Source organism: Muntiacus reevesi, chromosome 3, assembly GCF_963930625.1.
Source record: "Muntiacus reevesi chromosome 3, mMunRee1.1, whole genome shotgun sequence".
Lineage (NCBI taxonomy): Eukaryota > Metazoa > Chordata > Mammalia > Artiodactyla > Cervidae > Muntiacus > Muntiacus reevesi.
In genome coordinates, this window is record NC_089251.1 from 111,876,009 (window position 1) to 111,902,950 (window position 26,942).

The 26,942-nt window shown below is 53.7% G+C and overlaps 3 protein-coding genes and 1 pseudogene across 3 annotated transcripts; 2 read left to right on the plus strand and 2 right to left on the minus strand.

Moving 5' to 3' along the window:
* Nucleotides 1-992: 992 nt before the first annotated feature.
* On the minus strand, nt 993-6,881 carry FCN3 (ficolin 3). Its single transcript, XM_065928897.1, is given in 6 exon segments — nt 993-1,384; nt 1,872-2,195; nt 2,308-2,343; nt 2,346-2,375; nt 4,184-4,279; nt 5,346-6,881. Coding segments are annotated over 6 exon segments (1,278 nt in total). The 5' UTR covers nt 5,746-6,881.
* A 1,864-nt stretch (nt 6,882-8,745) lies between these two features.
* LOC136164086 (ribonuclease H2 subunit C pseudogene) lies at nt 8,746-9,249 on the plus strand (annotated as a pseudogene).
* A 1,113-nt stretch (nt 9,250-10,362) lies between these two features.
* Nucleotides 10,363-13,378, minus strand: CD164L2 (CD164 molecule like 2). The gene is made up of 5 exons (XM_065927554.1): nt 13,291-13,378; nt 12,710-12,877; nt 12,539-12,610; nt 12,001-12,049; nt 10,363-10,507 (listed from the first exon to the last, which is right to left on the minus strand). Exons 1-5 carry the CDS (start codon nt 13,376-13,378, stop codon nt 10,363-10,365), a joined length of 522 nt encoding a protein of 173 aa, XP_065783626.1.
* Nucleotides 13,379-23,926: 10,548 nt separating this feature from the next.
* Nucleotides 23,927-25,884, plus strand: GPR3 (G protein-coupled receptor 3). The gene has a single exon (XM_065927555.1). It carries the CDS (start codon nt 23,927-23,929, stop codon nt 24,917-24,919), a length of 993 nt encoding a protein of 330 aa, XP_065783627.1. The 3' UTR covers nt 24,920-25,884.
* The last annotated feature ends 1,058 nt before the right edge of the window (nt 25,885-26,942 follow it).

A 26,942-nucleotide genomic window follows, 5' to 3' on the forward strand; every position in this document is an offset into this window, starting at 1 on the left:
CCAGCCCTTGGGTTACAATGGCTTCCTAGTTCCAATTCCCAAGAATCCCTAACCTTCTAGTGGGAATTAGTGAGGCCACAGCCTGGCATAAACTTCAGTGGACTCTGAAATCAGGAACTGGGAACTCTGAGGTTGAGTAACTTGTCCAAGATCACTCAGCTACATAACAAAGCAGGATACAAGCCCAGGACTCCCAGTCAGACTCAGAGATAGACTCTTAACTATTGTTCTAACACTTTCTTGAATGTGACTCTGGCAAATTATCTAACTGCTTAAATGCCAGCTCAGGAACTGCTGTCTCACTGCCCTGTTGCCCCATGGGAGAAAAATGTGCCTGCCTTGTTTTGACTGAGTTCGAACTAACCCCTAATGGAACAGGCAGGAAGTAGCAGAGGATGAAAATGTGACTTACAACAGAGCCTGGAAAACAGACAACTTTGAAGGGACAGGCAGGGGGTAACAGGGTGAGATGCTGGTGCAATTCCCACCACGAAACCATCCACTTGTAGGACCCAGGGAACCCAAGAATATTGTCAGTGGATGCTTGAATTCTTCCAAGTCTACTACTCCATGCTCCTCTGGCCTCAACTTGCAAACCTCTAGGGACGGAAGCTTCACCACCTTTTGAGGTCACTTGTCAATTTTCCTGACTGGAAGGAAGATCTTCCTTGAATGGAACTGAAACCTGTGTCCCTGCTCTGCCCTCTTTAGTTTTTCCCAATAACTGGAAGAGGTCTGCCAGTCGGGAATGAGTAAAAATGATTTTATTTTTTAATAAAAAGTAAGAGGAGCAGGGATGAGATGGTTGGATGGCACCTTCAACTCAAGGGGCATGAGTTTGAGCAAACTCTGGGAGACAGTGAAAGTCAGGGAAGCCTGACATGCTGCAGTCCATGGGGTCATGAAGAGTCGAACATAACTGAGCAACTGAACAACCACCGAGAGTCCGGAAGCTGTGTGATAGAGATAAGGGTGCTGGCTACCATGGTGCCCTAGCGAAGCACCATTTAATCCCTGTGGTAAGGATGGCCCACACCTTGGCATGAGGCCCAGTCGATGCGATAATTATGGGCAGGGGCTTTGAACATCGAGTAGCGCCCGTTGAGATTGGTCTGATAGCAGGATCCGTACCAGCAGGCGCCGGGAACAGTCACCATGCAGTTTCTCCCACTTGTATCATGGTCAGTGGGAAAGGGTTTCCTGCCTTGGAAGCTCTGGGGGCCCCTGGCAGGAAGAGGGTGGGAGGCACCTCGGTGCTGGCACCATGCCTGGCACCGTTGAAGAGATGATCTCACAGAACCCTCAGAGCAACTGTAAGGTGGGTGTTTGCAGGCCCTGTGGGAAAAACAGCAGTGCCATGGAGCCAGGGCGTTGGCCCAGGCAGCTAATCACAGAGGCATTGGGACTTGAGCTCAGGACTGTGGCTCCAAAGCCACTGACGCCTCCCTTTGCCTCGTCCCCTCCCAGAATCTCCGCTTCCCTCTTGCTTCTTTGTCTCCTCGCAGCTCCCAGCTGCAGCCTGAGCAACTGTGCCTGGGGGGAGCTAAGAGGGACTTCTCAGACGCCTAGGCAGGAAAGGGGGCTCCGCTGAGGCACCTCCTTGTAACCACTTCCCTCTTTCAACTTTCTTCTCGACTGTTGGTGTTTCTCTGAGGAAAAAAAAAAAAAAAAAAAAAGCCTTTCTTGGTTCCTCTTCCAAAGCAGATAATGATAACACTCAACAGAGCCTCAGCTGGCTCTCACATCCTCCCTCCCTGCCTCCTTACCCATTCTACAGGGGAGGAAACTGAGGCTCTGACCCAGAAGAAACTTGCCCAAGGTCACACAGTTAGTAAATGACAGAGCTGGATTTTAAACTCAGGATTGATTGCCTCCAGAGCCCAACTTGCTCACTCCTGCACCACCCTGTCTCATCACTGCCATTTTTCCAGTGAGGAAACAGACTTGCATCAGGGGAAGGAGGTGTCTTGGGTCATTCGTGGAGACCATGGCAGCTCTGAGGAAGAATCCAGCCTCCCTAGACTTCTTGGACTGCTCCAGGGCCCCACCATAGGCTCGCTCACCTGCCCTGCCCTTTGAGAACCTGCCCAGCACCAGCTAGTGATGGTCTGCCTCCACTAGGAGGAGGAAGGACCTACAGGGAACAAAGGTGTGGTTGCTAAAGTTCTCCAGCTCCACCCACAGCTCCTGGGTACCTAGGGGAGGGGACGGGGAGGCAGAGATGGAGAAATCCTCAGATCCCAGCTGGGAAGTCAGAATGCCAGGGAAAGGCCCCTCAGACTCCCAGGACCCTACTGAGAAACCTACCCTGGAGAGTAAGCTGGTGCAAATTCTCATCCCCCGCCAGAACTCAGACTCCTGGCTCCCCACATCTGCTGTTTAGGAGGACCAAGGAATTCACAGAACCATCCCATCACCCCTGGAACACCTAGGGAGGCAGAGAAGGTGACGATGGCAGTCATCACTCCAGGCCGAGCCTGGGATGAGGAGATGCAAGGGGCAGAGGCACTGCAGGGGTAGGTGGACAGGTGCCCCCTCTTTGGTTTGGGGGCTTGTTGATAAAGTGTGAGTCCAAGTGAGCCTTGCCTGTGAATATACCGATCAACCCTACACACCCTTATTAACTTTTACTGAATCTCATTTTCACACCACAGTCCCTGGATGGACTGAAATAGTAGAAACGTTGTCCCTGCCTTCAGGAGACGGTTAGTCCAGTTGGGGGACAGATTCAAAATAACCCTGCTTTCATTTACTATGATAAGAACCAAGGTATTGGAGCAGAGGTCCATTCAGCTTACCCTGATACGCCCTCTCAACCCCAGTTTCCTCTTCAAGCCAAGCAGTCCCCAGGTCCTGTAGAGTTTCTCGCTTAAATATCTTTCCGTCGAAGAGCCTCTGCCTCCGTTCCTGCCCCCGCCCACCCTCTTCTCCTGCCCGGACCGCTGCAGTCGTCCTAAACTGTGTCCCAGCCTGCACTCTGGTCCCCACCCAATGCATCCTCCACAGTGTAACCTGAGTCTTCTTTCTGAAACATGTCTGACCTGGTCGCTCCTCTGTTTGAAACTCTTCCAGGGCTCCCCACTCCCCACTGAGTCAGTCACTCAGTGCCCTTTGTGAACGGGTCTTTGCAGACTGGGCCCTCATCCATGCCTGACCCACACCCGTAGACCTCAACCAAGCACGCCACCTGCTCTCAGCTCATTCACACGGTCTCCCCCACCCCCTCGTGCTCCCCAGCCTCCCCGCATTTGTTTTTCCCTCTACCTGCAATGCCCTTCTGCACCTCACCTATCTTGAGAACTTCTACTCAGCCTTCAGGGCCCTTTCAAATGGCATCTCCTCTGTGAAGCCTTCTCAGACTTCCTCAGGCGCTCTGGGAGCTCAGTAAGCATTTGTTAGTGAACCAGCGAAGGGATGTCTTGGCTCCAGTGGGCTCTGGCTCCCCCTAGGGGCCAAGGGGAAGAAGTGCCCACTGGCTCTGACGTGGTGTCCTTTCTCTCCCTGACATTGCTTCACCAGCCAGCCACCACCAGCGGTGTCCTTGTCACAAAAGACGAAATTAAAAGACGCTTGCTCCTTGGAAGAAAAGCTATGACCAACCTAGACAGCATATTAAAAAGCAGAGACACCCCTCCTCCCTCCTCCCCCCTCCCCCCCTTTCCTGTCTCCCTCTCCTCCTCCCCCCTCCCAAAAAAAAGCAGAGACATTACTTTGCCAACAAAGATCCATCTAGTCAAAGCTATGGTTTTTCCAGTAGTCATGTGTGGATGTGAGAGTTGGACTATAAAGAAAGCTGACCACCGAAGAATTGATGCTTTTGAACTGTGGTGTTGGAGAAGACTCTTGAGAGTCCCTTGGACTGCAAGAAGATCCAACCAGTCCATCCTAAAGGAAATCAGTCCTGAATATTCAGTGGAAGGACTGTTGCTGAAGCTGAAACTCCAATACTTTGGCCACCTGATGCAAAGAATTGACTCTTTGGAAAAGACCCTGATGCTGGGAAAGATTGAAGGTGGGAGGAGGGGACGACAGAGGATGAGATGGTTGGATGGCAACACTGATTCAATGGACATGAGTTTGAGTAAGCTCAGGGAGTTGGTGATGGACAGGGAGGCCAGGTGTGCTGCAGTCCATGGGGTTACAAAGAGTCAGCCATGACTGAGCGACTAAACTGAACTGTCACAAAAGACTGGGAGGGCTCAGCCCTCAGGTAGGCACAGATGCTACCAGTCGTTCAAAGTGGTACTCCGGCTCAGCAGCTCCTGGAAGCTCCCGGGGCCTAGGAGAGGGCAGATGAGCTAATGGGGGCCCCCAAGTTATTTCCAAAGCCCCAGCCCACAGGCAATGGAACAGGCCATGTGTTGGACTCCAGAAGTCCTCTCAATTCCTTTGGACCCCTGAAGAAGGGCTCTGGGGTGGGCTAGGCCACACCTGCTGACCTTCCAACACACCAGCACCCTCTGATTCTAGGTGCCTGGGGTCCAGCGAAGGTGGCCTCAACCCTCCTGGCCCCACAGCAAGTTTGCTGAATCTCCGGCCCCAAGGAAAGATGAGTGTTGGCACTGAGTACCCCCAAGGGAAGGCTCATGAACCACCAGAGGGGAGGGTGCCCAGGGCCTTCTCCTGATTCTCCCCACTCCTCCCAGCTTTCCACCCCCACTGCATGAGTGCTAAGTCACTTCAGTCGTGTCTGATTCTTTGCGACCCTGTGGACTGTAGCCTGCCAGGTTCTTCTGTCCATGGGATTCTCCAGTCAAGAATACTGGAGGGGGTTGCCACGTCCTCCTCCAGGGGAATCTTCCCAATCCAGGGATCGAACGTGCATCCGTCTCCTGCAGTGGAAGATAGGTTCTTTACCACTAGTGCCACAAGCTTCCCACCCCCTCTACAGGAGATCAATCACGGCCAATTCCTGAGCAGCGGTCAAGCAGCCCCCTCTCTGGTCCAGGGACAGAGCAAAGAAAGAAGAGACCTCCGGCTCCATACACTCCCCAGGCTCACCCTTGGGACCCATCTTGCCCAGTGGTCCAGGTTGCCCTGACATCCCAGAAACAGAGGGATGCCTTATACCCTGCCCCATGTCAGGGGCCAGAAAGCAATGAAGTCAGATCCCAGCTGCAGCCTTTCCTGGCTCCTGCCTCTGTGAGTGTGGGCGAATGACTGATCCTCTCTGAGCCTCCCTTCCCCACCAGCCCAGCAAGATGGGGATGGTACTACCTACCTCACAGGGTCAATCTTAGAATGCTGGACATTCAACCTGGAGCCTGGCACACAGTAGGTTCCTTGCCCCTTTGCCATGGTGTTTTAGCACAGAACATGCTAATTGCTGCCTCCCCATCTCTTACTTGAGAACCCCTCTGCACTTCTTTCCATCCCCCTGATTCTAGCTGTCAGGTTTTTCATCATTTGTATCCATCTGCATACTGTGTGTGTGTGTGTGTGTGTGTGTGTGTGTGTGTGTAGAGCCCAGATTATCAAACTCCCACCCTGCTCCTTGAGGCTAGTGAACCTGGGTGGGAGAAGGATACCTAGGGAGAGGATGAGGACAGGAGGGTGAGTGGGTGAGTGGGGAGGGTACCCTGGGCCCCTACCTGGGCAGCTGGGGTGGTCCTGGCTCCTCAGACAGGCAGGCTCCCCAAACAAGAGGAGGAAAAGGGAAAGTGGTGTCTGCAGTGGGCCCACTTGCTGGTGCCCTGAGGAAAGATGCAAGGCTGGTGGGAGGACACGAAGCAAGACTTCCTCCATCGTCTTTCCCCAGGAACACCCCACCCAGGCTGGAACCAGCAGAAGGTGGGGGCTTTTCCTCCTTCACATTTGGAGAGAATGGGCATTATTCCTGCCTGGTCCAACCAGGATGGAGTCCAACTTCTGATCCTAGCCATCAAGACTCTGCAGCCATCTCTTCAGACTTCTGGATTTACATGGGGTCTTTCTACCTTTGTACCTTAGCTCATCTGGAACCCCCTCCTCATCTCTCCCTGTGAAGCTCCTCCTGTGCATGAAGGTCCAGCCCTCATGTCATCTCCACTAGGAATTCTTCCCTGATCCTTGTCACTGTATCAGGAATGACCACTGATACCATCTGCTGGGCACCTGCTGACCACCCCCCCACACACAAGTCATGCTGGGTGCTATTTGTATATGGCCTCCCATCCTTACACAGTCCCACTGATGGTTGTTATTAATATTATTGAAACTGGATTATAGGCTGGTACATAGCAGGTGTTCCATTAATGTTTGTTAAATAAATGAATAAACAAGGAAAAACGGGCTCAGAGACAGAACATGATTTGTGTTCTCTCTGCCAGAGATTTTGCCCAAGCCCCTAACCATGCCCCCAAGCAGGGAGAAACACTCTTAGCAAGGTGACTTCATGCCCAACCTCAGGTCCACTGAGGAGCCTTTGGCAGAGGCTAGAAAACAGCTGCTGATATAGGCCATCACATGGGCAGGCCATGCAGGGCAGGCGTGGAGGCCAGTGAAGAGGCAGCAGCTTTGGACCAGATTGAGGGGTGAGGTCTGAGCTGGAGAGGGACCTCCGGTGACAGAGGAGAGGAAAACGTTGGTCATTCATTCACTCATTCATTTACTCATCAGATCCTCTCTGAGGGCCTTCTCCATACCAGGCCCAGTTCTTGTGGGGGTGGAGAAGGCCAGGTTCATGAGAGTGTCAAGGAAGGTGGAGGACAAGCTTGCCAGACAGGATGGATGCTCCAATTCCGGTTCTAGGAATATGTCCCCACCACACATGCTCTGCCGCAGGTCTGCCAAGATCTGAAGACAAGCCCGTTTATCATGATGCTGATTACGATAAAATGGAAATAACCCAGCTGGACTTTGATAGGATGCAGGCAAATCAACCATCACCATCTGAATAAGTCATGGGGCAAATCTGATCTCTAACGAAAGGGGCAAAGTTGCAGAATAAAATGTAAAGCATGCTCCTACTTTGTATTTTTTTTTAATAATTTTATTTTTGGCTGCGCTGGGTCTTCGTTGCTTTGTGCCGTCTTTAGTTGCGGCGAGCCTGGGCTACTCTTTGTTGCTGTTCGTGGGTCTCTCACTGCAGTGGTTTTTCTTACTGCGGAGCATGGGCTCTAGACATGTGGGTTTCAGTAGTTGTGGCACACGGGCTTAATTGCTCCGAGGATGGTAGAATCTTCTTGGACCAGGGATTGAACCCGCATGCCCTGCATTGGCAGGCAGATTCTTAACCACTGCACCACCAGAGAAGTTCCCCATTTTGTATTAAAAACAAAACAAAACAAAAAACAACTAAGTGTGTGTAGGTATGTATGTTGTAAATTCACAGAAAAAGGTCTGACCCATCCTGTTAAGCATAGTTATTTCTGGGGAGTAGGATGCTGGGGAGAGTGATTCTCATTCTTTACATACATAAACATCTGTGTAGTCCTTTTGTTCTTTACAGGCATTTACTACATTTGAAAATGAAAACATCCAGAAGAGAAATGTCCTTAGCTGGGTGAAAAACCAGGAGGAGGGGGGCGGCATTTCTCCCTTGGCCCAGGGTGGGGGACGGGGATGGACATCATTCCAGCCAGGGGAGGGCGACCCAGGCAAAAGAAATGGTGTGTGTGCAGAGCTTGAAGGAGAGAGAGCAAGGGTCACATGACACAGATGCAGGGACTCGGAGGGGAGGCTGATGTCTGAGAGAAGGGGGGTGTTGATAGAAGTGAGTGTCGGCGCATGAGGGGGTGGACTGTGTTTGGCATTGATGGGTAGGCAGGTGAACCCTCTGTGAGGCCAAAGAGTAGCTGGAACTCCCTGTGGAGCCCAGCGGCCCTAAAGTCTTTCTGGCTGCAGCCAGAGATCCTGCGAGGAGAGGAGGCCTCGAGGGGAGGAAGAGATGCAGGCATTTGGACAGCTGGAGGGGTGAATGGGTGCCCAGGAGTGAAGCAGACGGGGCACATGCCCCTGCTCTGAACCTGCCCTACATCCCGCTGGGATGGAACAGCTGTTACTGGACTTTACAGACGAGGAAACCGAGGCCCAGAGCTGCTCAATTAACTCCCAGTCACACAAAGCAGTCGGGTTCCACAGGCTAAACTCTTGCCCGTGACTCTCTATTGCCTCTCAGCTTTCTAGGACAATCATGGGACTAAATCAAACACTGATGCCAGACTCTCAGCCGGTTTCCAGCAAGTGCCCCATGGGTGGGAGATGTTATTAGAGAAGACTTCTGGGCCCAGGGTTGGGGGGGCGGTGAAGAGAGGGAGGTGGGCATGGGTGGAGCATTCTAGGAGGGCCCGCTCAAGGAAGGCCAGAAGTACCCTGGGGAGGGTCCCCGGGGGTACCTCCACCTTGGCACAAGGGCAGAGATCCAACTTTAGGAGCCAAAAGAAACTGGAGATGCCTCTGCAGAGGAGTTCTGAAGTTCTGCTCATTCTAGAGTCAGAAAAACCTGGATTAAATGCCCAGCCCTGCCCCATTCCATTCTGTGTGATCTTAAGCTGGTGCGCTTCCCTTTCCAAGTCTCTGCACCCTTCTCTATAGCGCAGTGGAGGCGGGGACTAAACACATAACAGCAAAAAATTTTGTTTTGGCCTCACTGTGCGGCTGGCGGGATCTTAGTTCCCCGGCCTGGATTGAACCCAGGCCCCTTCAGTGAAAGCACCAAGTCTTAACCACGGGACTGCCAGGGAATTCCTGCAAATAAAAATACTTAGGCGCGCTTTATGCGCCAGCTTTGACCTTAGCCTGCGAGCTGCGGAGTCGCTACGGACTATGAACAACTAGGAGGAAAGCATCGACAAACGCCGCGTTCACCTGCGCCGTGATGCACTGCGCGACCCTGCCCCCGTCTCGCTGCACCTCCTGCCCTGCGAGGTCCCGGTGAACCGGCCCACCCCGGTGGGGCGCTTCTTCACCCCAGCCATCCGCCTGGGTCCCGACGGACTGGAAGCGTCGTTTAGGGGGCATAGTCTACGTGGCGAGGAGGTGGTGGTGCCGCCCGGCTTCATGGGATATGTGATGACAGAAGAGAAGGCAGAGGTGTTGGTGGGGAAGCAGAAGGACCACGAGCGAGAAGAGCAGGAACTGGTGGAACCCCCCAGCGTCCCCCAGGCGCTGGAGCAGGACTTCGACCACTTTATGGGAGCCACAGCCAGTTTCAGCAGCTTCACCGTGTGGGGTCTGGAATCTACCCCTGGTCCGGATGCCAAACTGCGTGGGGCCCTAAGCTGGCCCAGCCTCGCTGCGGCGATTCACGCACAGGTATCCGAAGACTGAGAACCAGAGCTTGACATTGAAAGCCACCGAACCCTGAACCCCAGTAAACCTCTTCTTCAGTGTGAAGCCAGAGTCCTTCACCCAATAAAGGAGCTTTTCACAGGAGAAAAAAAAAAAAAAGAAGAAAACTTAAAAGGTGACAGTGTCAATTTAAGGCTGAATTTCCATGAAGGAGAGGGCAGTGGGCCATACCCCCCACCCCATCCAATCCACACACAGCCCAAGACATGAGACATAAAGCACAGTGCTGGAAAGAGCTCCTTTATTGGGGGGCAGTGTCCAAGCCAGGTCGATGGGAAGAGGCAGGCCCAGACTGACTACAAGGCGGGGGCCTGTAGGGATGACGGATGAGACAGAAGGTGGTTGAAGGATGCTCTCATCTGCATGAACCAGGCCCAGGAGAGGAAGGGATGTCAGCTATGGGGCCCTGAGCCAGCTCAGTGTCCAGAGGGGCCACAATTTGGTGACCAAAGTTTTTCCCACCCCAAGTGCCCTCCAGGGGGCCAAGAAGGGGCTGCCTCTTCATCCTCTTTCCCCTGAGCGTGGAATCCAGGCCTGAAGGGGGTCAGATTCTGCAGAGGCCAGACAGACAAGGCAATCAGGGTGGTGGCCCCACCTCAGCCGGGCTGAGGACCGCCCCCTCCCCCGCACCCCGCAGAGAGCAGGCAGTGGGCAGAAGAGCAAACACTTGAATGGAGGTTGCAGCAATCCACCCCACAGCACACATGGGGGCCAGAGCAGCTCCCCTTATCAGAGGAAAACCAAACCGCACACGTGGCCCGGGCTCCTGCCCCCGGCCACAGAGCTGCAGGCCGGAGGCGGCCTGGGCAGTCACCTACTGGTTCTCCTCCCTGCTGGCAGCATGAGGGACAGAGACAGGGGGCCTCAGCTGGGCTCTCAGACGCCGGGCCCAGGCCGAGTCCCATGCGGGCCAACACCCAGCCAAGAGAACCCCACAACTGGAGGTGGGGAGACGAGGTGCGGCCTACATGGAGGAGGCTGGGAGGGCCTCAGGGCCCCTGAGGCTGCCTCATGGAGGAGCGGGCAAACGGCACCGAGAGCCACCTGGGGGGCCGCGGGGAAGCGGGTGCAGGGGCTCAGCGGGCCAGGTACTCACAGCGTCTGGTAGGTGCTCTCCTTGGCCTTGAGGAAGCGCAAGACGAAGAAGGCCACCGCCTGCAGACTCAGCACCATCACCACACCACCGATGAAGCTGGCCCCATCAAAGCTGGGGCTGTGGGCCTCAGGGACCGAGGGGCTCTCTGCAGGGTGGAGGCCACAGCAGGCCACTGTAGGCCAGGGGCCCGGCCCCACCCCAAAACCCGGCACAGGTCATCTGGAGGCCCCCGGTCCTCACTAGGGGAGCCTTGGGCAGCGGGCTCAGACATTTCACCCAGATTTTATGGGTGGCTGGAAAGTGCCTGGAAGCACCTGACCCTGGCTCCGCTCCTGAGTTGCTCTATGGCTTGATGCCTCTCACACCCTCTCTGAGCGTCCTTATTGCAGGCCCCAGATGGTAAGTGAGCTCCCTGCCTGCCTCCCTCTTCCACCAGGGCCCCACAGGGTGACAATGGATCCAGAACTTGGGTGTCCACACCCCTTTCGGCTCAGAGTCCCTCTGCACCTTGGGTCTTGAGGTTTGAAACCCAGGTGCAGATGCTGTGGTCTCCTTTCAGGACTCCCAAGTCCCAAGTCCTAGCATCACCCGGGGTCCAGAAAGAGGTAAGGAGGAGAGCAAGACGTGGCGGCCCACACCCGATCAAGGGGATAAATGAAGACTCGATGACATGTGTCGGAGGGACTAACCAGGCTCTGAGTGCCAGGCCTGACCTCTCCGTTACGACAGAGCCAGACTTACACGGCATCCCCTGACCCTTTCCCCCACCCCCGCCTCAGGGCCCACGGTTGCCAGGACGTCTAGGTGGCTCCCAGCTGTGCCTCGTTAGCCATCCACTCCCACCAGGGATTTGATTTCAGGCCCTGGGCCAGGTGCCCAGAGCAGGGCAGGGCTGGTGGTAGAAGAGCATTCTAGGGCAGTGAGAGGGGCCCAGGTGGGTGCTGGATCCACCTCCCAGAGGGTGTAGCTTGCAGAAGGGGAATCTGAGAATGTGAAGGGTGGTCCCAGCAGCAGCTCATGGAGCCCTAGAGAAGGGGACTGGGGAAAGAGGAGCAGAAGGAGGAAGAAATGAGCTGCACAAGACCCAGCTGGGCTCAAGCTGGAGGAGGAGCCATCAATAATTCAGCCCCTGAGATCATGTTTCTGGCTTTAATTAACCAAGAGCCTCTTCAGCCATCCTTGCCAAGCCTGCTGACCTCCAGACCCTGAGGGGCAGTGGGAACCAAAGGGTGGGGTTCTTGCCTCTTTTCGGCTGGGACCCTGCTTTGTGACCCTCTCTGGGCCTGGAGGTTGCACTAGGCTGTCACTGAGGACATCTCCTTGGCAACCTGACACACACCCTCAGCACCAAGCAGGTCCTGAGCGGGCCATCCTGAGTTCTCAGAACCGGGCTCAGGGAGAAGGGATGGGAACCATCATTTCTTGATCACCTTCTATACATTGGAAACTGAACGAGGTGCTATCCACCCTCTCATAAAATCCTCACTTTGTGAGGTATTCTTCAACCCATTTTACAGATGTTGGAAACAGGCTCAGAGGGAGAAGTCACAGGATTGAGGTCACAGAGCATGTCAGTGCCTGAGCCCAGCTGTTTTCCCCTGCATCTCTTGTCCTTCCATTGCCCCAGATAGGACCTACCTGTTGTGACTATCTTCGGTTCATGAGTTGGGTGGTGGTGCACAGCTGAAGAGACAGGGAATCCATGATTAAACCAGACCCCTGCCACTTCCCATCAAGATTCCATCTCGGGCCCACCTGGCACACTCTGAAGCCTTAGTTCATACAGTTCCTTCCACCAGCGGAGCCCTCTCTCTCCATCTCTACCTTTAATCATCATCTGTGATGCTGCCTCCTCCAGGAAGCCCTCCCCCCCATTCCCTTCTGAACTTCCAAAGTCCTCACTATGGTTTAAAATAGAAGAGCTAGTTTCTCCATTCCCTCTACACGCTTGTCCTAGATCCTCTAGCTGCACCAATTTTCAGAGGAGGAAACGGGCCAGAGAGGGGAAGAGACTTCTCAGTGAGCTAAAGGCAGAACTGACACTGGACCCAGGTGCTCGTGGGCACAGTCTTCTCTCTGGGAGAGGCTGATTCCCTACTGGCGGCGGGCTCTGGCTGAGGACACCTCGGCCCCTCCCCCCAACTTGACTTAGGCCAGTGGGAGCCCCCTTACCTGGACATGACTCTGAGCGGTTGTAGATGGAGCAACCTTCCTTGACCACCTCCCCTTGGGCCACGCAGTGTCCTGGTGGGAGAAGGAGCAGGAAAGCAGTTTAGGGAGCGGGGCCAAGGCTATGGTGTTCAGAGCTGGGGCACGAACCTTGGGGAGGGCCTAACTCCATACCTGGCTCCTCCGGCCGACACTGCTCCCACACACAGCCGGAGAGGTTGTGCGCTCGGTTCCCCTCCACACAATGCTCACAGGGCTTCAGCTGTTTGCAGGCCCCTCGGACAGCTGGCCAGATGTTCACGCGGAGCAGGGCTCCCCGCCCAAAGCCTCGAGCACCTTTACCTGGGCGTGAGGTGGATGCAACACTTGGAACCCAAGCTACCGTTCCCCTTCCCCACTACCACGGATCTCACCCCCCTGCACACATACACTCACCTGGCTCCCCTAAGCCCCACTACACGCCTGGAGTTTCCACAAACACATGGGCACACACACCTAGAAGCTCCCCGACATTCACCAGAACACCCTCCCTTTGCGTATATCAGGAGCCACCCCCACCCCATTCACCTGGGGCCGCTTCACTTCCCTACACCTGAAGTTGCCTCCCACCCGGAGCCTGTATATAAGGCTCCACAGACAGTCGGAGCCCCCGTCTACCCAGCCCAGGAGCCCCGCACACAAGTGAAAAGTCCCCTCCCGCTCCCCCTAAGCCCAGACTGCTCCTGGCAAGCAGTTGGGTGAAGGAAATGCGTTACCAGCCACAGCAAGCTGGGCACACAGGAGGAGGCAGCAGCAGCTGCCACACAGCGCAGCCCGTAAGGCGCGGGGTCCCGGCGCGGCCATGGGCTCGGAGGCGGGGCCTGGGGGGTGGGGGGTCGGGGTCGGCGGAGAGCGGGTGTGGCGTGGCCCCTCCGGACTCAGCTCCGCCCGGGTGTAGGGAGCGAGACCAGGGCAACCTGGGCGAGGCCATGTGGGCGTGGCCCAAACAGGGCGGGGCTAGTGACGTGACCGGGAGGGCGGGGCTTTGTTGTCTGGGGCGGTGTCCGATGGGGCGTGGTTTGTGGGCGCGGTCTGGTGGGGCGGGATTTGGGGGTCTCGGGTGGGGCTCTGGCAAAAAGGGTCGAGTCCAGAACTGTTCACAGTAGCAGGCCAGGTCCCTGGATGTCCCCTTCCCTCGCAGGATCATGAACACTGTTGCGTTATTATCCCTACTTCACAGGTGAGGAAACTGAGGCTCAGAAAAGGTGTGTGATTAGTCAGAGGTCAAAATTCTCCAAGCCAGGCTTCAGCAGTACGTGAACTGTGAACTTCCGGATGTTCAAGCTGGATTTAGAAAAGGCAGAGGAACCAGAGATCAAATTGCCAACATCCACTGGATCATATAAAAAGCAAGAGAGTTCCAGAAAAGCATCTACTTCTGCTTTATTGACTATGCCAAAGCCTTTGTGTGGATCACAACAAACTGTGGAAAGTTTTTCAAGAGATAGGGATACCAGACCACCTGACCTGCCTCTTGAGAAATCTGTTTGCAGGTCAAGAAGCAACAGTTAGAACCGGACATGGAACAACAGACTGGTTCCAAATCGGGAAAGGAGTATGTCAAGGCTGAATATTGTCACCCTGCTTATTTAACTTATATACAGAGCACATCATGAGAAATGCTGGACTGGATGAAGCACAAGCTGGAATCCAGATTGATGGGAGAAATATCAGTAACCTCAGATATGCAGATGACACCACCCTTATGGCAGAAAGTGAAGAACTAAAGAGCCTCTTGATGAAAGTGAAAGAGGAGAGTGAAAAAGTTGGCTTAAAGCTCAACATTCAGAAAACTAAGATCATGGCATCTGGTCCCATCACTTCATGGCAAATAGATGGAGAAACAGTGGAAACAGTAGCAGACTATTTTTTTGGGCTCCAAAATCACTGCAGATGGTGACTGCAACCATGAAATTAAGACGCTTGATCCTTGGAGGAAAAGTTATGACCAACCTGAACAACATATTAAAAAGCAGAGACATTACTTTGCCAACAAAGGTCCATCTAGTCAAAGCTATGGTTTTTCCAGTAGTCATGAGAGTTGGACTATACAGAAAGCTGAGCACCGAAGAATTGATGCTTTTGAACTGTGGTGTTGGAGAAGACTCTTGAGAGTCCCTTGGACTGCAAGGAGATCCAACCAGTCCATCCTAAAGGAAATCAATCCTGAATAGTCATTGGGAGGACTGTTGCTGAAGCTGAAACTCCAATCCTTTGGCCACCTGATGGGAAGAACTGACTCTTTGGAAAAGACCCTGATGCTGGGAAAGACTGAATGTGGGAAGAGAAGGGGCTGACAGAGGATTAGGTGGCTGGATGGCATCACCGACTCGATGGACATACGTTTGAGTAAGCTCCGGAGGTTGGTGATGGACAGGGAGTCTGGTATGCTGTAGTCCATGGGGTCACAAAGAGCCAGACACACCTGAGCTACTGAACTGAACTGAGTCAGAGGTCACAGAGTTAGTGGCAAAATCTAGATTTGAAGGGAGGTCACTTTCCTGATTTCTGAGCTTCTGTAGAGTTCATCCTCCAACCAGGAGGCAAGAATAGGCCCCCAGACTCTGGCAGCCTGTATCGCTTCACCTGTTGCACCCTCTTCTCTTCTGCCCCTCAATACACTGTGTCTATCTCTGACCCACTACACACTTTGGCCAAACCAGCCATCTCATTGGTACTGGGATCAGTGATCTTTCCGCAACCTTCCTCTCTGCCTCTTCGGGCTTTTCTCAACCACTTCTCAGGTCCCTTAGAAGACAGCTCCTCTTCCACTCTGCCCCATCCTCCACTCTCCCTTTCCCCTCCCCATCTCTCCCCTCCCCTCCCCCTTCTCTACTTCTCCTTTTCCTCTTTCTCCCTCTTCACCGCTGGTGGCCCAGTTCAGTCCTGAGCCCTATTCCTCTCCTCTCCTGGGTCATCTCAGCCAACAAGTACCATATCTCTATCTCCAACCCAATGCTCGCTCCCCAGTTGCCACACCTATAATAATATATCTTTAGGTGGTTCAGTGGTAAAGAATCTGCCTGCAATGCTGGAGATGCGGGTTCGATCCCTGGGTCAGGAAGATCCCCTGGAGAGGGAAATGGCAACCCACTCCAGTATTCTTGCCAGGATAAATCCCATGGACAGAGGAGCCTGGCAGGCTACAGTCTGTGGGGTCGCAAAGAGTCGGACATGACTTAGGGACTGAACAGCAACAAAGCAACTATTAACGACTTACTACTAGCAGAATGTACATTCTACTAAGCGGCTTAACTTATCAGGCCTTTTCTGATGTCCACAACTACTCTCTAAACATGGGTTTTGTTATCTCCGATTTGCAGGCCTCTGGTAAAATCATTTTCCCAGGGGCACACAGTTACAATGAAAGGGGTCAGGATGTGGACTGGGATCTAGTGAGGCCAGAGGCTACTCTGCCGTCCACTGTGCCTCCTGAGGGTTCATCTGCTTCCAGGGCACCCCCACTGAGTTTGTGCCTCAGGCCCTGGAAACTGCCCAGTCCCTCTTTTCCCCTCAGGGAGGCTCCTTCCATCCCACCAGGCACCTGATTGGAAACCCTGGTCTCATCCTCACCCCCTTCCTCTGTCTTGCCCCCAGACTAAAGTCCTGCAGATCCTTCTCCTGGGTCCTGTTCCCTCAGCTTTCTTTTGCTGATCTCATACCTTCTCTCAGTCTCCAGACCTCTCCCAAGCTCACCTCTCACAGTGCAGAGCTGTCCTGAAAACGTGGATTTGACCATGAAACAAATTTCAACTCAACTTGGCTTTCATAGCCCTTTGATTCCTGTCTCTAGAAGCCTCAGAAGTCTTGTGCTCACCCCAACATCTCACCCTCTGAGAAAACAGAACAGCCTTCCCCCCAGTATGCATCTTCTTTTGTACCTCCTTGCCTTCATCTGGTAGTGGTTCTCTCTCTTGGAGGGTCCTCCTCCTCTCCTGACTACATATGTCTGGCAAACTAATCCTTCATGACAACACTAAATGGCTACCACCTGCAGGAAGCCCTCGGTGACGGTCACGGAGCAAGGCTGAACTGCTGTGGCACTTGTCCCAGCTGGTAGATCCAAACCCATCTGCCCTCCTGCACCTAGAGCCTCACCATCTCTTGCTTTGGTGACTGCAGTGGCCTCCTGGTAGGGCTTCTGCTTCTGCCATAGTCTGTTCTCCACTCGGCAGCCAGAGCAACCCTTTGAAAATGTAAATTAAATCATATCATTCCATGTTTAAGCTCACCGATGGCTTCCATCTCACCGCTTTCCAAGACTTACATGATCTTCCCCCTGCCCACCTCTCTGAGCTCAACTCCTACCTCTCCCCTTGGCTCCTTTGGTCCAGATATACTAGCTTCCTCTCTGTCCCTCAAACAATCAACTCTTTCCTCCTAAGACTTTCAGTTCAGTTCAGTCACTCAGTCATCTCCAACTCTTTGTGACCCCATGAACTGCAGCATGCCAGGTTTCCCTGTTCATCACCAACTCCTAGAGCTTGCTCAAACTCATGTCCATCAAGTCAGTGATGCCATCCAATCATCTCATCCTCTGTCGTCCCCTTCTCCTCCCACCTTCAATCTTTCCCAGCATCAGGGTCTTTTCCAATGAGTAAGTTCTTTGCATCAGGTGGCCAAAGTATTGGAGTTTCAGCTTCAGCATCAGTCCTTCCAGTGAATATTCAGGACTGATTTCCTTTAGGATTGACTGGTTGGCTCTTCTTGCAGTTCAAAGGACTCTCAAGAGTCTTCTCCAACACCACATTTCAAAAATATCAATTCTTAAGCGCTCAGCTTTTTTTATAGTCCAACTCTCACATCCATACATGACTATTGGAAAAAGTCATAGCTTTGACTAGATGGACCTTTGTTGGCAAAGTAATGTCTCTGCTTTTTAACATGCTGTCCAGGTTGGTCATAACTTTTCTTCCAAGGAGCAAGTGTCTTTTAATTTCATGGCTGCAGTCACCATCTGCAGTGATTTTTGAGTCCAAGAAAAAGTCTATCACTATTTCCATTGTTTCCCCACCTATTTGCCATGAGTGATGGGACTGGATGCCATGATCTTAGTTTTTTTAATGTTGAGTTTTAAGCCAACTTTTTCACCCTTTCACTTTCATCAAGAGGCTGTTTAGTTCTTCTTCACTTTCTGCCATAAGGGTGGTGTCATCTGCGTATCTGAGGTTATTGATATTTCTCCCGCCAGTGTTGATTCCAGCTTGTGCTTCATCCAACCTGGTATTTTGCATGATATGCTCTGCAGATAAGTTAAATAAGCAGGGTGATAATATACAGCCTTGACATACTTCTTTCCTGATTTGGAATCAGTCTGTTGTTCCATGTCCGGTTCTAAGTACTGCTTCTTGATCTGCATATAGATTTCTCAGGAGGCAGGTCAGGTGATCTGGTATCCTCATCTCTCGAAGAATTTTCCACAGTTTGTTGGAAGGTCATGGTTCATGTATTGCTGAAGCATGGCTTGGAGAATTTTGAGCATTACTTTGTTAGCCTGTGAGATGAGTGCAATTGTCCAGTAGTTTGAACATTCTTTGGCATTGGAATGAAAATGGACCTTTTCCAGTCCTGTGGCCACTGGTGAGTTTTCCAAATTTGCTGGCATATTAAGTGCAGCACTTTCACAGCATCATCTTTTAAGATTTGCACCTGCTGTACTCTCTCTTTGGAACTCTTCTATTCTCTTTTCCACTGACTCGCCCCTGACCTCCCTACTAAAAACAGATCCCCTGGTTATTCTACATCACAATGTCTCCTTTTCCCTCCAGAACATGTATCAGCTATGTACTTAATTACTCAGTTGTTTCCTAGTCTATAAATAAGCTCCAGGAAGGCAGAAACCTTGTTTATCTTCATCTCCAGTTGACTTCCTGCACCCATAAAAGCTGAGCAGGTGCTTATTAAATAACCATGCTGCACCATGTTGTGACTGCGTACATGTTTGCCTATCTCACTGGTCTGTGAGACCCTCAAGGGTTTCCTACTTAATATCATACTAAGTGTTTCTTGTAGATTGTCCATTTCCCCATCAGAATGGAAACACCATGAAGACGGAGATATCTGTTCATTGCTATATTCTCCATGCCCAGAACTGTGCCTGGCAAATAGTAAATACTCAATAAATAGTAACTGAATGTTGAAAATGCAGGGATATGGCCACATCATCTCTGTCTGTAGTACCTTCTCAAACCCAAGCCCGGGGGAACTGTCAGTGAATATTGGCTGAATGAATGGGTCTGTGCTAAGAATGTGTGCGCTAATGACGGCCAGGCTCTTGGAGCTTGGACAGGGGGCTTGTGTCTGTGTGTCTCTCACACACTTCCCTCCAGAGTCTAGGCCCACAGGATTGGCGGAGGGAAAGAAAAAAAGAAGTCTTACCTGGAGGTGAGTGCTCACAGCCATCTGGTGGTCATCTGGGGAACTACAAGTATTGTCCACCTTAGTCAAACGTCACTCCAAGACCCTTCTGGGGAGATGGTGACATCTAGGCTAGAACGAAGGCACACTGGATTTGGTTCCAAATAGAATGGCTTCAGATCCCAGCTCTGTCATTGACAATGTGATTTGGGCAAGTCGTCTGACTTCTCTGGGCTTCACCTATGAAATGGGGGTGTAGGATTGTTGTACGCACTGGGCTCTGGTCTGGCACCTGGCAAGTGGGAAGGGCTGGAGGGGGAAGACAGGGAAGCCGGCCTGAGGATGAGAGAAGAGGAAGGGTTGCTTTTTCCTCTAGATAGCAGATCTTTGGGGAACAGACCTGGTTGGCAGTGATGGCCTCAGTTGACATGGGGCAGTTTTGGAGCATGAGAGAGTGTGCTCACATGAAAATCCATAGCCTCAGACTTTCCTGGCAGTCCAGTGGTTAAGACTCTGTGTTTCCACTACAGGGGGCGCAGGTTCAGTCCCTGGTTGAGGAACTGAGATCCTACATGCAGCATGGCACAGCCAAAGAAACCTAAAACAAACAAAAAAGAAACTCCACAGTCTCACTTGCGTCTCTTAGGTCTCCGGTGTTTCTCATTGTTAGAAATATCACTCCACTCTTTTCCTCTTTGGCTGGCTGAGGATCACCTCCAACATGAACTGACACCATAACTATCTGGATCAGGAAATTCTGACCAACAGACTACTTCAGGGGGAAGGTGATCATTGACATTCTTCACCATGGAAGGGCAACTGTATCCAAGACAGAAATTTGGGGAAAACTAGCCAAAGTATACAAGACCATACCAGATGTCATCTTTATATTTGGAGTCAGAACCCATTTTGGTGGTGACAACTGGCTTGGACGTGATTTACGATTCCTTGGGTTATGCAAAGAAAAATAAACCAACACCACCCTGCAAGACATGGGCTGCCTGAGAAGAAAAAGAACTCAAGGACAGAATGAAGGAGCTCGGGGAGTCACAAAGACCAATGTTGGTGCTGGCAGAAGGAAGGATTAAAGATCCTGCAGTGACTTTATCTGTGGTGATTGTGCAGATTTTTCATGAGAGGATTAATAAACTATGAAAAATAAAAAAAGATCACTGCCACTCAGAAGAGAAAATGGTCTCTCATACATCTCCCCTCTGTGTGTGTGTGTGTGTGTGTGTGTGTGTGTGTGCCACATGACTTGCAGGATCTTAGTTCCCTGACTAGGAATTGAACTTACGCCCCCTGCAGTGCAAGTGTGGAGTCCTAACCACTGGACCACAAAGGGATTCCCTCTCATACACCCTCCCATGCCAACCTCCAGCAGCCTTCATTCCTCTCTGAGACCAACTGGACAGTTGTTGGGACTTGGCTCTGAGAGGGGAGAAAGTGAACATCTGGGTTCCTGGGGGCAGTGATGTCCTTGTATTCTCTTTGATGCCCCACTTTCCTCGACACTGTGCATATTACTACTCCCTCTGCGTTTTCCTTCTCTTTCTCAGATGTTGCTTTTTGTCCAATCATCCAGTCAGCAAGTATTTATTGAACACCTCCTCCATGCCGGGCTTTGTTCTCCAGCACAGACCAGAACAAAGTCTGTACCCTCGTGGAGCGTATATCCTGGTGGGACTGACATGTATTTTCTTTTAAAACAATAAATTTATAACTTCGGGAGTGCTAAGTCCTCTAAAAAATGATAAATCAAGGAAAGTAGGGAATGATGGGGTGGGAGTGGTCGTCTAGGGTAGAGGTTGGGAAAGCCTGCTCCAGAAGAAATTGACTTGGCTGCAGAGACTCTTGAATGGGGTGAAGTGGTTCAGGGCAGAGGGAACAGCCAGGCAAAGCCCAGGAGCAGGAACCTTCTCACCCACAGTCTGTGCTCTCACTGGTGGGTTTCCCTGAAGCTCCTCCTCTCTGCTCCCTCCCAGCACACCCAAGCCTCCCAGGTGTCCTCCTCTTGCCAGACAGATGGGCAGCCAGCACAGCCCGTGCTGACAATGTACTAGGCCCCTCCCAACAGTCCCATGCAGAAGATACTAACAGGGTCTCTATCTTTTTTCTTAACTTTTATTTATTTGTTTGGCTGTGCTGGGTCTTAGTTGCATCACATGGGATCTTTTCAGTTGTGGCATGCAAACTCTTTAGTTGCAGCATGTGGGATCTAGTTCCCCTGACCAGGGATCAAGCCCCAGCCCTCTGCATTGGGTGTGTGGCATCATAGCCACTGGGCCAAGTGGGAAGTCCCTGTCTCTAGAGGAAACAGGCCCAAAGAGCCTAAGATATTCACCCAAACTAACTGCTGACCACACCACCTGCTAACCACCCGAAATTCACCGTGACTAACCTGAAGTACAGTATTTTCCCCAGCCCTGACCTCCCCATGTACCCTGCCACTGGCCGACCCTCTCCTTCTCCCTGCCCCACACTGCAGTGGTTCTGTGCTGGGAGGATAAGTAGTGGGGCCTGGGATCTGGGCCCTCACCTGGTCCCTGCCCCCCAGCTCCATCCCACAGGCCTGGTTGATTCCAATGAGGATCAGAGCTCAAGTTGGAGGGAAGAGGAGGCAGCTATTTCCCCTTGCCCAGAACTGGCCATATCTGTCGCATCTGGAGAAGTCAGCTGGGAGACGTTCCCTGGGACCAGGAAGAGGTGGGGAAGGGGGAGTTCCTTCCCTGTGCGCTGCGCTGCCAGGGTACCTAAGATGGGAGGCCCGCCCTGGGGACGGAGCTGATGGCTTTCTGCTTCCAAGTTCTTCCCGGCTCCCCGACTCCTGCTGCTTCGGGGAAGTGCCCCCCCCACCCCACCCCGCTGACTTTCCAGATCCTTGAATAAATAATTCAAGTTTTGAAATCTTGCCAGGCCCACCCCTCCCTGTGCCGTGAGGGCGCTATTGGGCTGACATGATTGACGTCGCCCAGCTCTTTCTGCCAGTCCGGGCATGACGAGGGCCGGACCGGTCACTGTCAGTCCAGACCCTCCACCTTGCCCCGCTCACCTGGGGGCCCTCAGTAACCAGGTATCTTCATTCCAGGACCCTATGACCCTCATCACAGCCTGGTCACTTCAGCACTTGTGACCGGGTCGCGGTGACCTGAAGAACTATCCCCCAGGCCCTCCACCTTCCCTTTCCTTCGCCACCACCTCATCCCTGAACCCCATCATGGCCCAGAGTCACCCTGACACTGCTATGGTTGCCCTGGGGGCTTCCTTCTCTACCTCAGCGTCTCGCTGCCACCATCCCCCCAAGATCCTGTCACCACGTTCATACCGTCACTTCCACCCACCTCCCTGCTCCCTCGTGCTCCTGTCACCATCACCTCAGGGCCCCATCGTCTTGGCAACCCCTGTCATCCTCACCGGGGACGCCCATTCAGCCCCCATCACTCTCTCTCCGTCACCTGAATTCCGTCAGTCTGTCTCTGCCACCCGAGGGTCCCATCACCTCCACAAACTCTCCGGGGCCCCTTTCCTCCTTTCCCTCTAACACATGCCCCCCACCCCACCCCGCCACCTCCCTGAGACTTCAAGGACTCCCGCACCAGCGACCCCAAAACCCCCGGCCCGTAGAGGGCGCAGCGTCAAGGACAGCGCGGGCCGACTCAGAAGGGGGCGGAGCCGCAGCCACGGTCGCTTTTTATGAATGGGGGAGCCGGCGGCACGAGGCCTCATTACTATGCCGAGCGGCGCGCGCTGCGCCCCAGCGCGACGCACCCATTGGCCAGCCGGGCCACTGACGTCACCAAAGCGGTGGTCGGGGGCGGGGCGGGGCGGGGTGACTCACGCCGCTTCTCCCGCGGCCGCGGGGGCTTCTCGGGGTCCTCACACACCCTGCGCAGCCCGGACCCGAGTGCAGCCTCCCCGCGGCCCAGCCGCGCCCCGTCACGAGAGGTGAGTAGCGGGCCCCGCCTTGGGTACCAGGCATCCGAGAGGGCACGCAGGATACTGGGGCGCTGGGCAAGCGGTCAAGCTCCCAGCGGTTGCTTGGGGTCGGAGGTTGAGACCAGGAACCCTGAGTCTGGGCCAACAGGAGGGGACCCAGGTTCTGGGTGATAAGAGCTGTCAGCTGGGTAGCCCGGCGTGGGGTGAGCACTCCTGCAAGGACCCGAGGCCCTGAAGGGACTGATGGTCATCTGAGTTTGGACCGGCAGGAGGCGTCTGGGCCAGGACCCAGGCGTCCGAGCAGGAGGAGGTGTCCGACTTAGAAATCCAGACGTCCGGACAGGAGGCGGAGTCAGGCCCAAGATCCAGGTGTCCAGGCAGAGGGAGGGATCTGACTCCGGGATCCTGGCTTCCAGCAGTGGGTGTCTGTCCCAAAGACCCAGAGGTTCAGGCAGAAAGAGGGGTCCAGCTGGGGGCAGAAGTCTGGGCGAGTGTGTGTTGGGGGCTGAGTTCCCAGATGTTGTTACCCCAGGAGTGCAGGGTGGGGGCTGGCGGGAGCTTCACGAGCATTCTCTGGGGGCGGAGCCTGGGGCTGGCCATACTGAGAATCGTGAGGGGTCTGGTGAGCCTCAGAAACTGAGCGTCATCCTCCCTGGTGAGGAGGGAACAGAGCTGCTGTCAGTCTTGAGATGTCCCCTCCCCCGGTCCTGGGCCTTTCCCGGCTTCTCCGGGATCCTATGGGCCTCCATCCACTTATGGTAGTCCTTCATCTTGTCCTCCTTGGTCACACACGTGGGAGAAGGAGACCTGCAGGACTCAGTGAGTTAGAAGGGAGAGTGGAGCGACCCACCACAGGGATCCGCAGACCCCTGCTGGCCTAGGGGCATAGTCGAAGACAAGGGTATCCTGGAAGGAGCTTCAGGGCATAGGAGGGGGTGGGCAACTAGGGACCCAGCCAGGTATCCTGAGGAGAGACCCCCACTGCTTCCAGACCCCTCCACCTAGCACCTAGCACCCAGCCCTGCCAGCTTCTCACGGGGCCTTTCTCCTACAGGTACCATGATGTGGGGTGCAGGCAGCCCCCTGGCCTGGCTCTCTGCTGGCCCCGGAAACGTGAACATGAGCAGCATGGGGTCCACAGAGGGGCCCACAGGCCCTGCTGCACCGCTGCCCTCCCCCACGGCCTGGGACGTAGTACTGTGCATCTCGGGCACACTGGTATCCTGTGAGAACGCGCTGGTGGTGGCCATCATCGTGGGCACTCCCGCCTTCCGTGCCCCCATGTTCCTGCTAGTGGGCAGTCTGGCTGTGGCAGACCTGCTGGCGGGCCTGGGCCTGGTCATGCACTTTGCTGCTGTCTTCTGCATTGGCTCAGCAGTGATGAGCCTGGTGCTGGTTGGCGTGCTGGCCATGGCCTTTACTGCCAGCATCGGCAGCCTGCTGGCCATCACCGTTGATCGCTACCTTTCTTTGTACAATGCGCTCACCTACTACTCAGAGACAACAGTGACTCGGACCTATGTGATGCTGGCCCTAGTGTGGGGGGGCGCGCTGGGCCTGGGGCTGCTGCCTGTGCTGGCCTGGAACTGCCTGGATGCCCGGGCCACATGCGGCGTGGTCTATCCGCTCTCCAAGAACCATCTGGTGGTCCTGGCCGTTGCCTTCTTCATGGTGTTTGGCATCATGCTGCAGCTGTATGCCCAGATCTGTCGCATCGTCTGCCGCCATGCCCAGCAGATTGCCCTCCAGCGGCACCTGCTGCCTGCCTCCCACTACGTGGCCACCCGAAAGGGCATCGCCACCCTGGCTGTGGTGCTTGGCGCCTTTGCCGCCTGCTGGCTGCCATTCACTGTCTACTGCCTATTGGGCGATGCCCGCTCCCCAACCCTCTACACCTATCTCACCCTGCTCCCTGCCACCTACAACTCCATGATCAACCCCATCATCTATGCCTTCCGCAACCAGGATGTGCAGAAGGTGCTGTGGGCTGTCTGCTGCTGCTGTTCCTCTTCCAAGACGCTCTTCCGATCCCGCTCCCCCAGTGATGTCTAGTCTTATTCTGGTGACCCTCCAGCCCTGATCACTACAGAATTCCAGAATGTTAGGTCCTCCAGGGCTTTGTTCCAACCCCCAGCTCCACACCCCAAGACCCAGCTGGTTCTGGAGTTCTAGGACTTTGGGTGTTTCACAGGATTCTGTCCAGATCCCTGCAGGGCCCAGCTGGCTCCATGGTTCTAGAATGTTTCGGTGGTCAGGGTTCCAACTCAGAAATGTCCCACAGCCCAGATGGGCTTGGAGCTCCAGTAGGCTGCTGGGTGTTTCACAGTGCCATTCCAAGTCCCTGACCTTCCCCCTCCCTTGACCTTGACCATGTCACTTTACTTTTGCGTTTCTGAGCTAAAGAGTCAGAGAGGTTAGTTACTCTGTTGCCTAGATAAGAGAAAGATTTATCTGTATATATGTGCACATACAAAGAGAATATCTATTTATTATTTATTTATGAATTTATTTATGGGTGTTAAGGGGTAAAAAAGAGACCCACACCTTGAAATCCAGGCCATACCAGGGTACTCCCAGTCCCCAACACCCTCATTTCTGACCTCAGTTCCTAGAGGGGGAAAAGGGAGAGAGAGAAACCACGTATTTTGTTATTATTTTTGCTTACTTTTTATCGAAGAGATCATAGAAACCAGAGCCTTCTCCCCAGGCCCGCCCCCCTCGGGTTTGCAGGGGGAACACACCAGCCTCTGGTTTTTTATTTTTTTAAGAAGCCATCACCTGAGAAACCGAGAATTCCTCTGCTCTGGGGGCCGGCTGCCCTCTGGTGGCCGTTTTTGGGGAACTGCAGCCGGGTCGGCGGTCGGAACCAGGCCAAGCAACCCCAGCTCCACTCCAGCCTGGTGTCCAGCACCATAGCCAGAGCCTGGGGCCAGGTCTCACCCTGTGGTGCCCTACAGGGGGCAGGGTGCGAGCCAACACCTGAGCCCTCTGCCATCTGGAGTAGGGTCCCCAATGCAATCCCTATTCCCTGACCCAACCCTCAATAAAAAAATGATTTTGTGATAAATAAGATTTGTCTGTGCATGGAAGGGATGGTGTGGGGTGTGATGGGTGACAGCCCGGAATGGGAGGATTAGGCCAGTCCTGGGGGCCTATGGGGGGATCCAAGAAACTGGAGACCCAGGTGGAGTATGGCTGGCAGGTGACACCTCCCACCCCAGGATGCCAATCTGATGGGTTCCTCTGTTCAGACCCAGGCATCCCCAAACAAGAACCCCACCTCCACTGGGACTAGAACTCCTGGTGCTAGACCCCCTTGGGTTTAGGTTGCTCACATCCTGCCTACATGAGCTTTAGTTTGGGGTTTTGGCATGAAGAATATGCCCAAGGCATGTAGGTGTTCTTAACAGCAGCAGCCGCTTCCACTCACAGGTGTTTCCTGTGTGCTGGGCGCTGCCCTAAGTGTTCTGCATCCGTTACCTCACTTATGCCTAACAAGCATCCCCGGGCACGGGTAATAACTTCTCCATGTTACAGACCAGGAAACAGGCCAAGGGAGATTCAGTGGTCAGCTCAAGGTCATATAGTTAGGAAATGGTAGAGCAGGCTTCAAAAGAGGCACATTTGTTTCCAGACCCAGTGCACTGTCTCCTGGCCGATTCCCCCTCCTCTCCTTCCTTCCCAAGCCAAGGGCGTAGGACATTCTGGACCCTGTTTTGTGTCAGGGTTAATTTTTCAGAGCCAGTGGCCCCGTTTGGGGAGGTGGATGGATGGGGTCTGTTCACTCAGGAGCTGTAAGGACTTTTTTTCTATGCAAAGGTGAGTGAGGGTAGTGTGTGTGTGTACCCATGTGTGCATTTGAGGACATAATTGTGTAGGACTCTGAATTTCAGTGTTTCAGAACCAAAAAGAACTCATTCACCAGGTATAGGCAGGAGTAGGTTTGGGGTGTGGCTGAAGAGGAAGCTCTGACTACCCCAAACCCACATCTATGCAGATGGGCAAAGCCTGGAGGTGGGGCCCTCAGAGCACCCCTATTGCACAGATGGGGAAACTGTTTCTCTGGCCAGAAAGC

Bases quoted from the DNA above. Each gene is read 5' to 3' on its own strand.
- CD164L2 (XM_065927554.1), bottom strand. From the start codon at position 13,378: ATGGCCGCGCCGGGACCCCGCGCCTTACGGGCTGCGCTGTGTGGCAGC. The intron at 12,050-12,538 runs GTAAGGGGGCTC...CTGTCTCTTCAG, and splicing joins CCGCTCAGAGTCATGTCCAG to CTGTGCACCACCACCCAACT. The intron at 10,508-12,000 runs GTCCTATCTGGG...CCCTGCAGAGAG, and splicing joins AAGATAGTCACAACAGGTAG to CCCCTCGGTCCCTGAGGCCC.
- GPR3 (XM_065927555.1), top strand. From the start codon at position 23,927: ATGATGTGGGGTGCAGGCAGCCCCCTGGCCTGGCTCTCTGCTGGCCCC.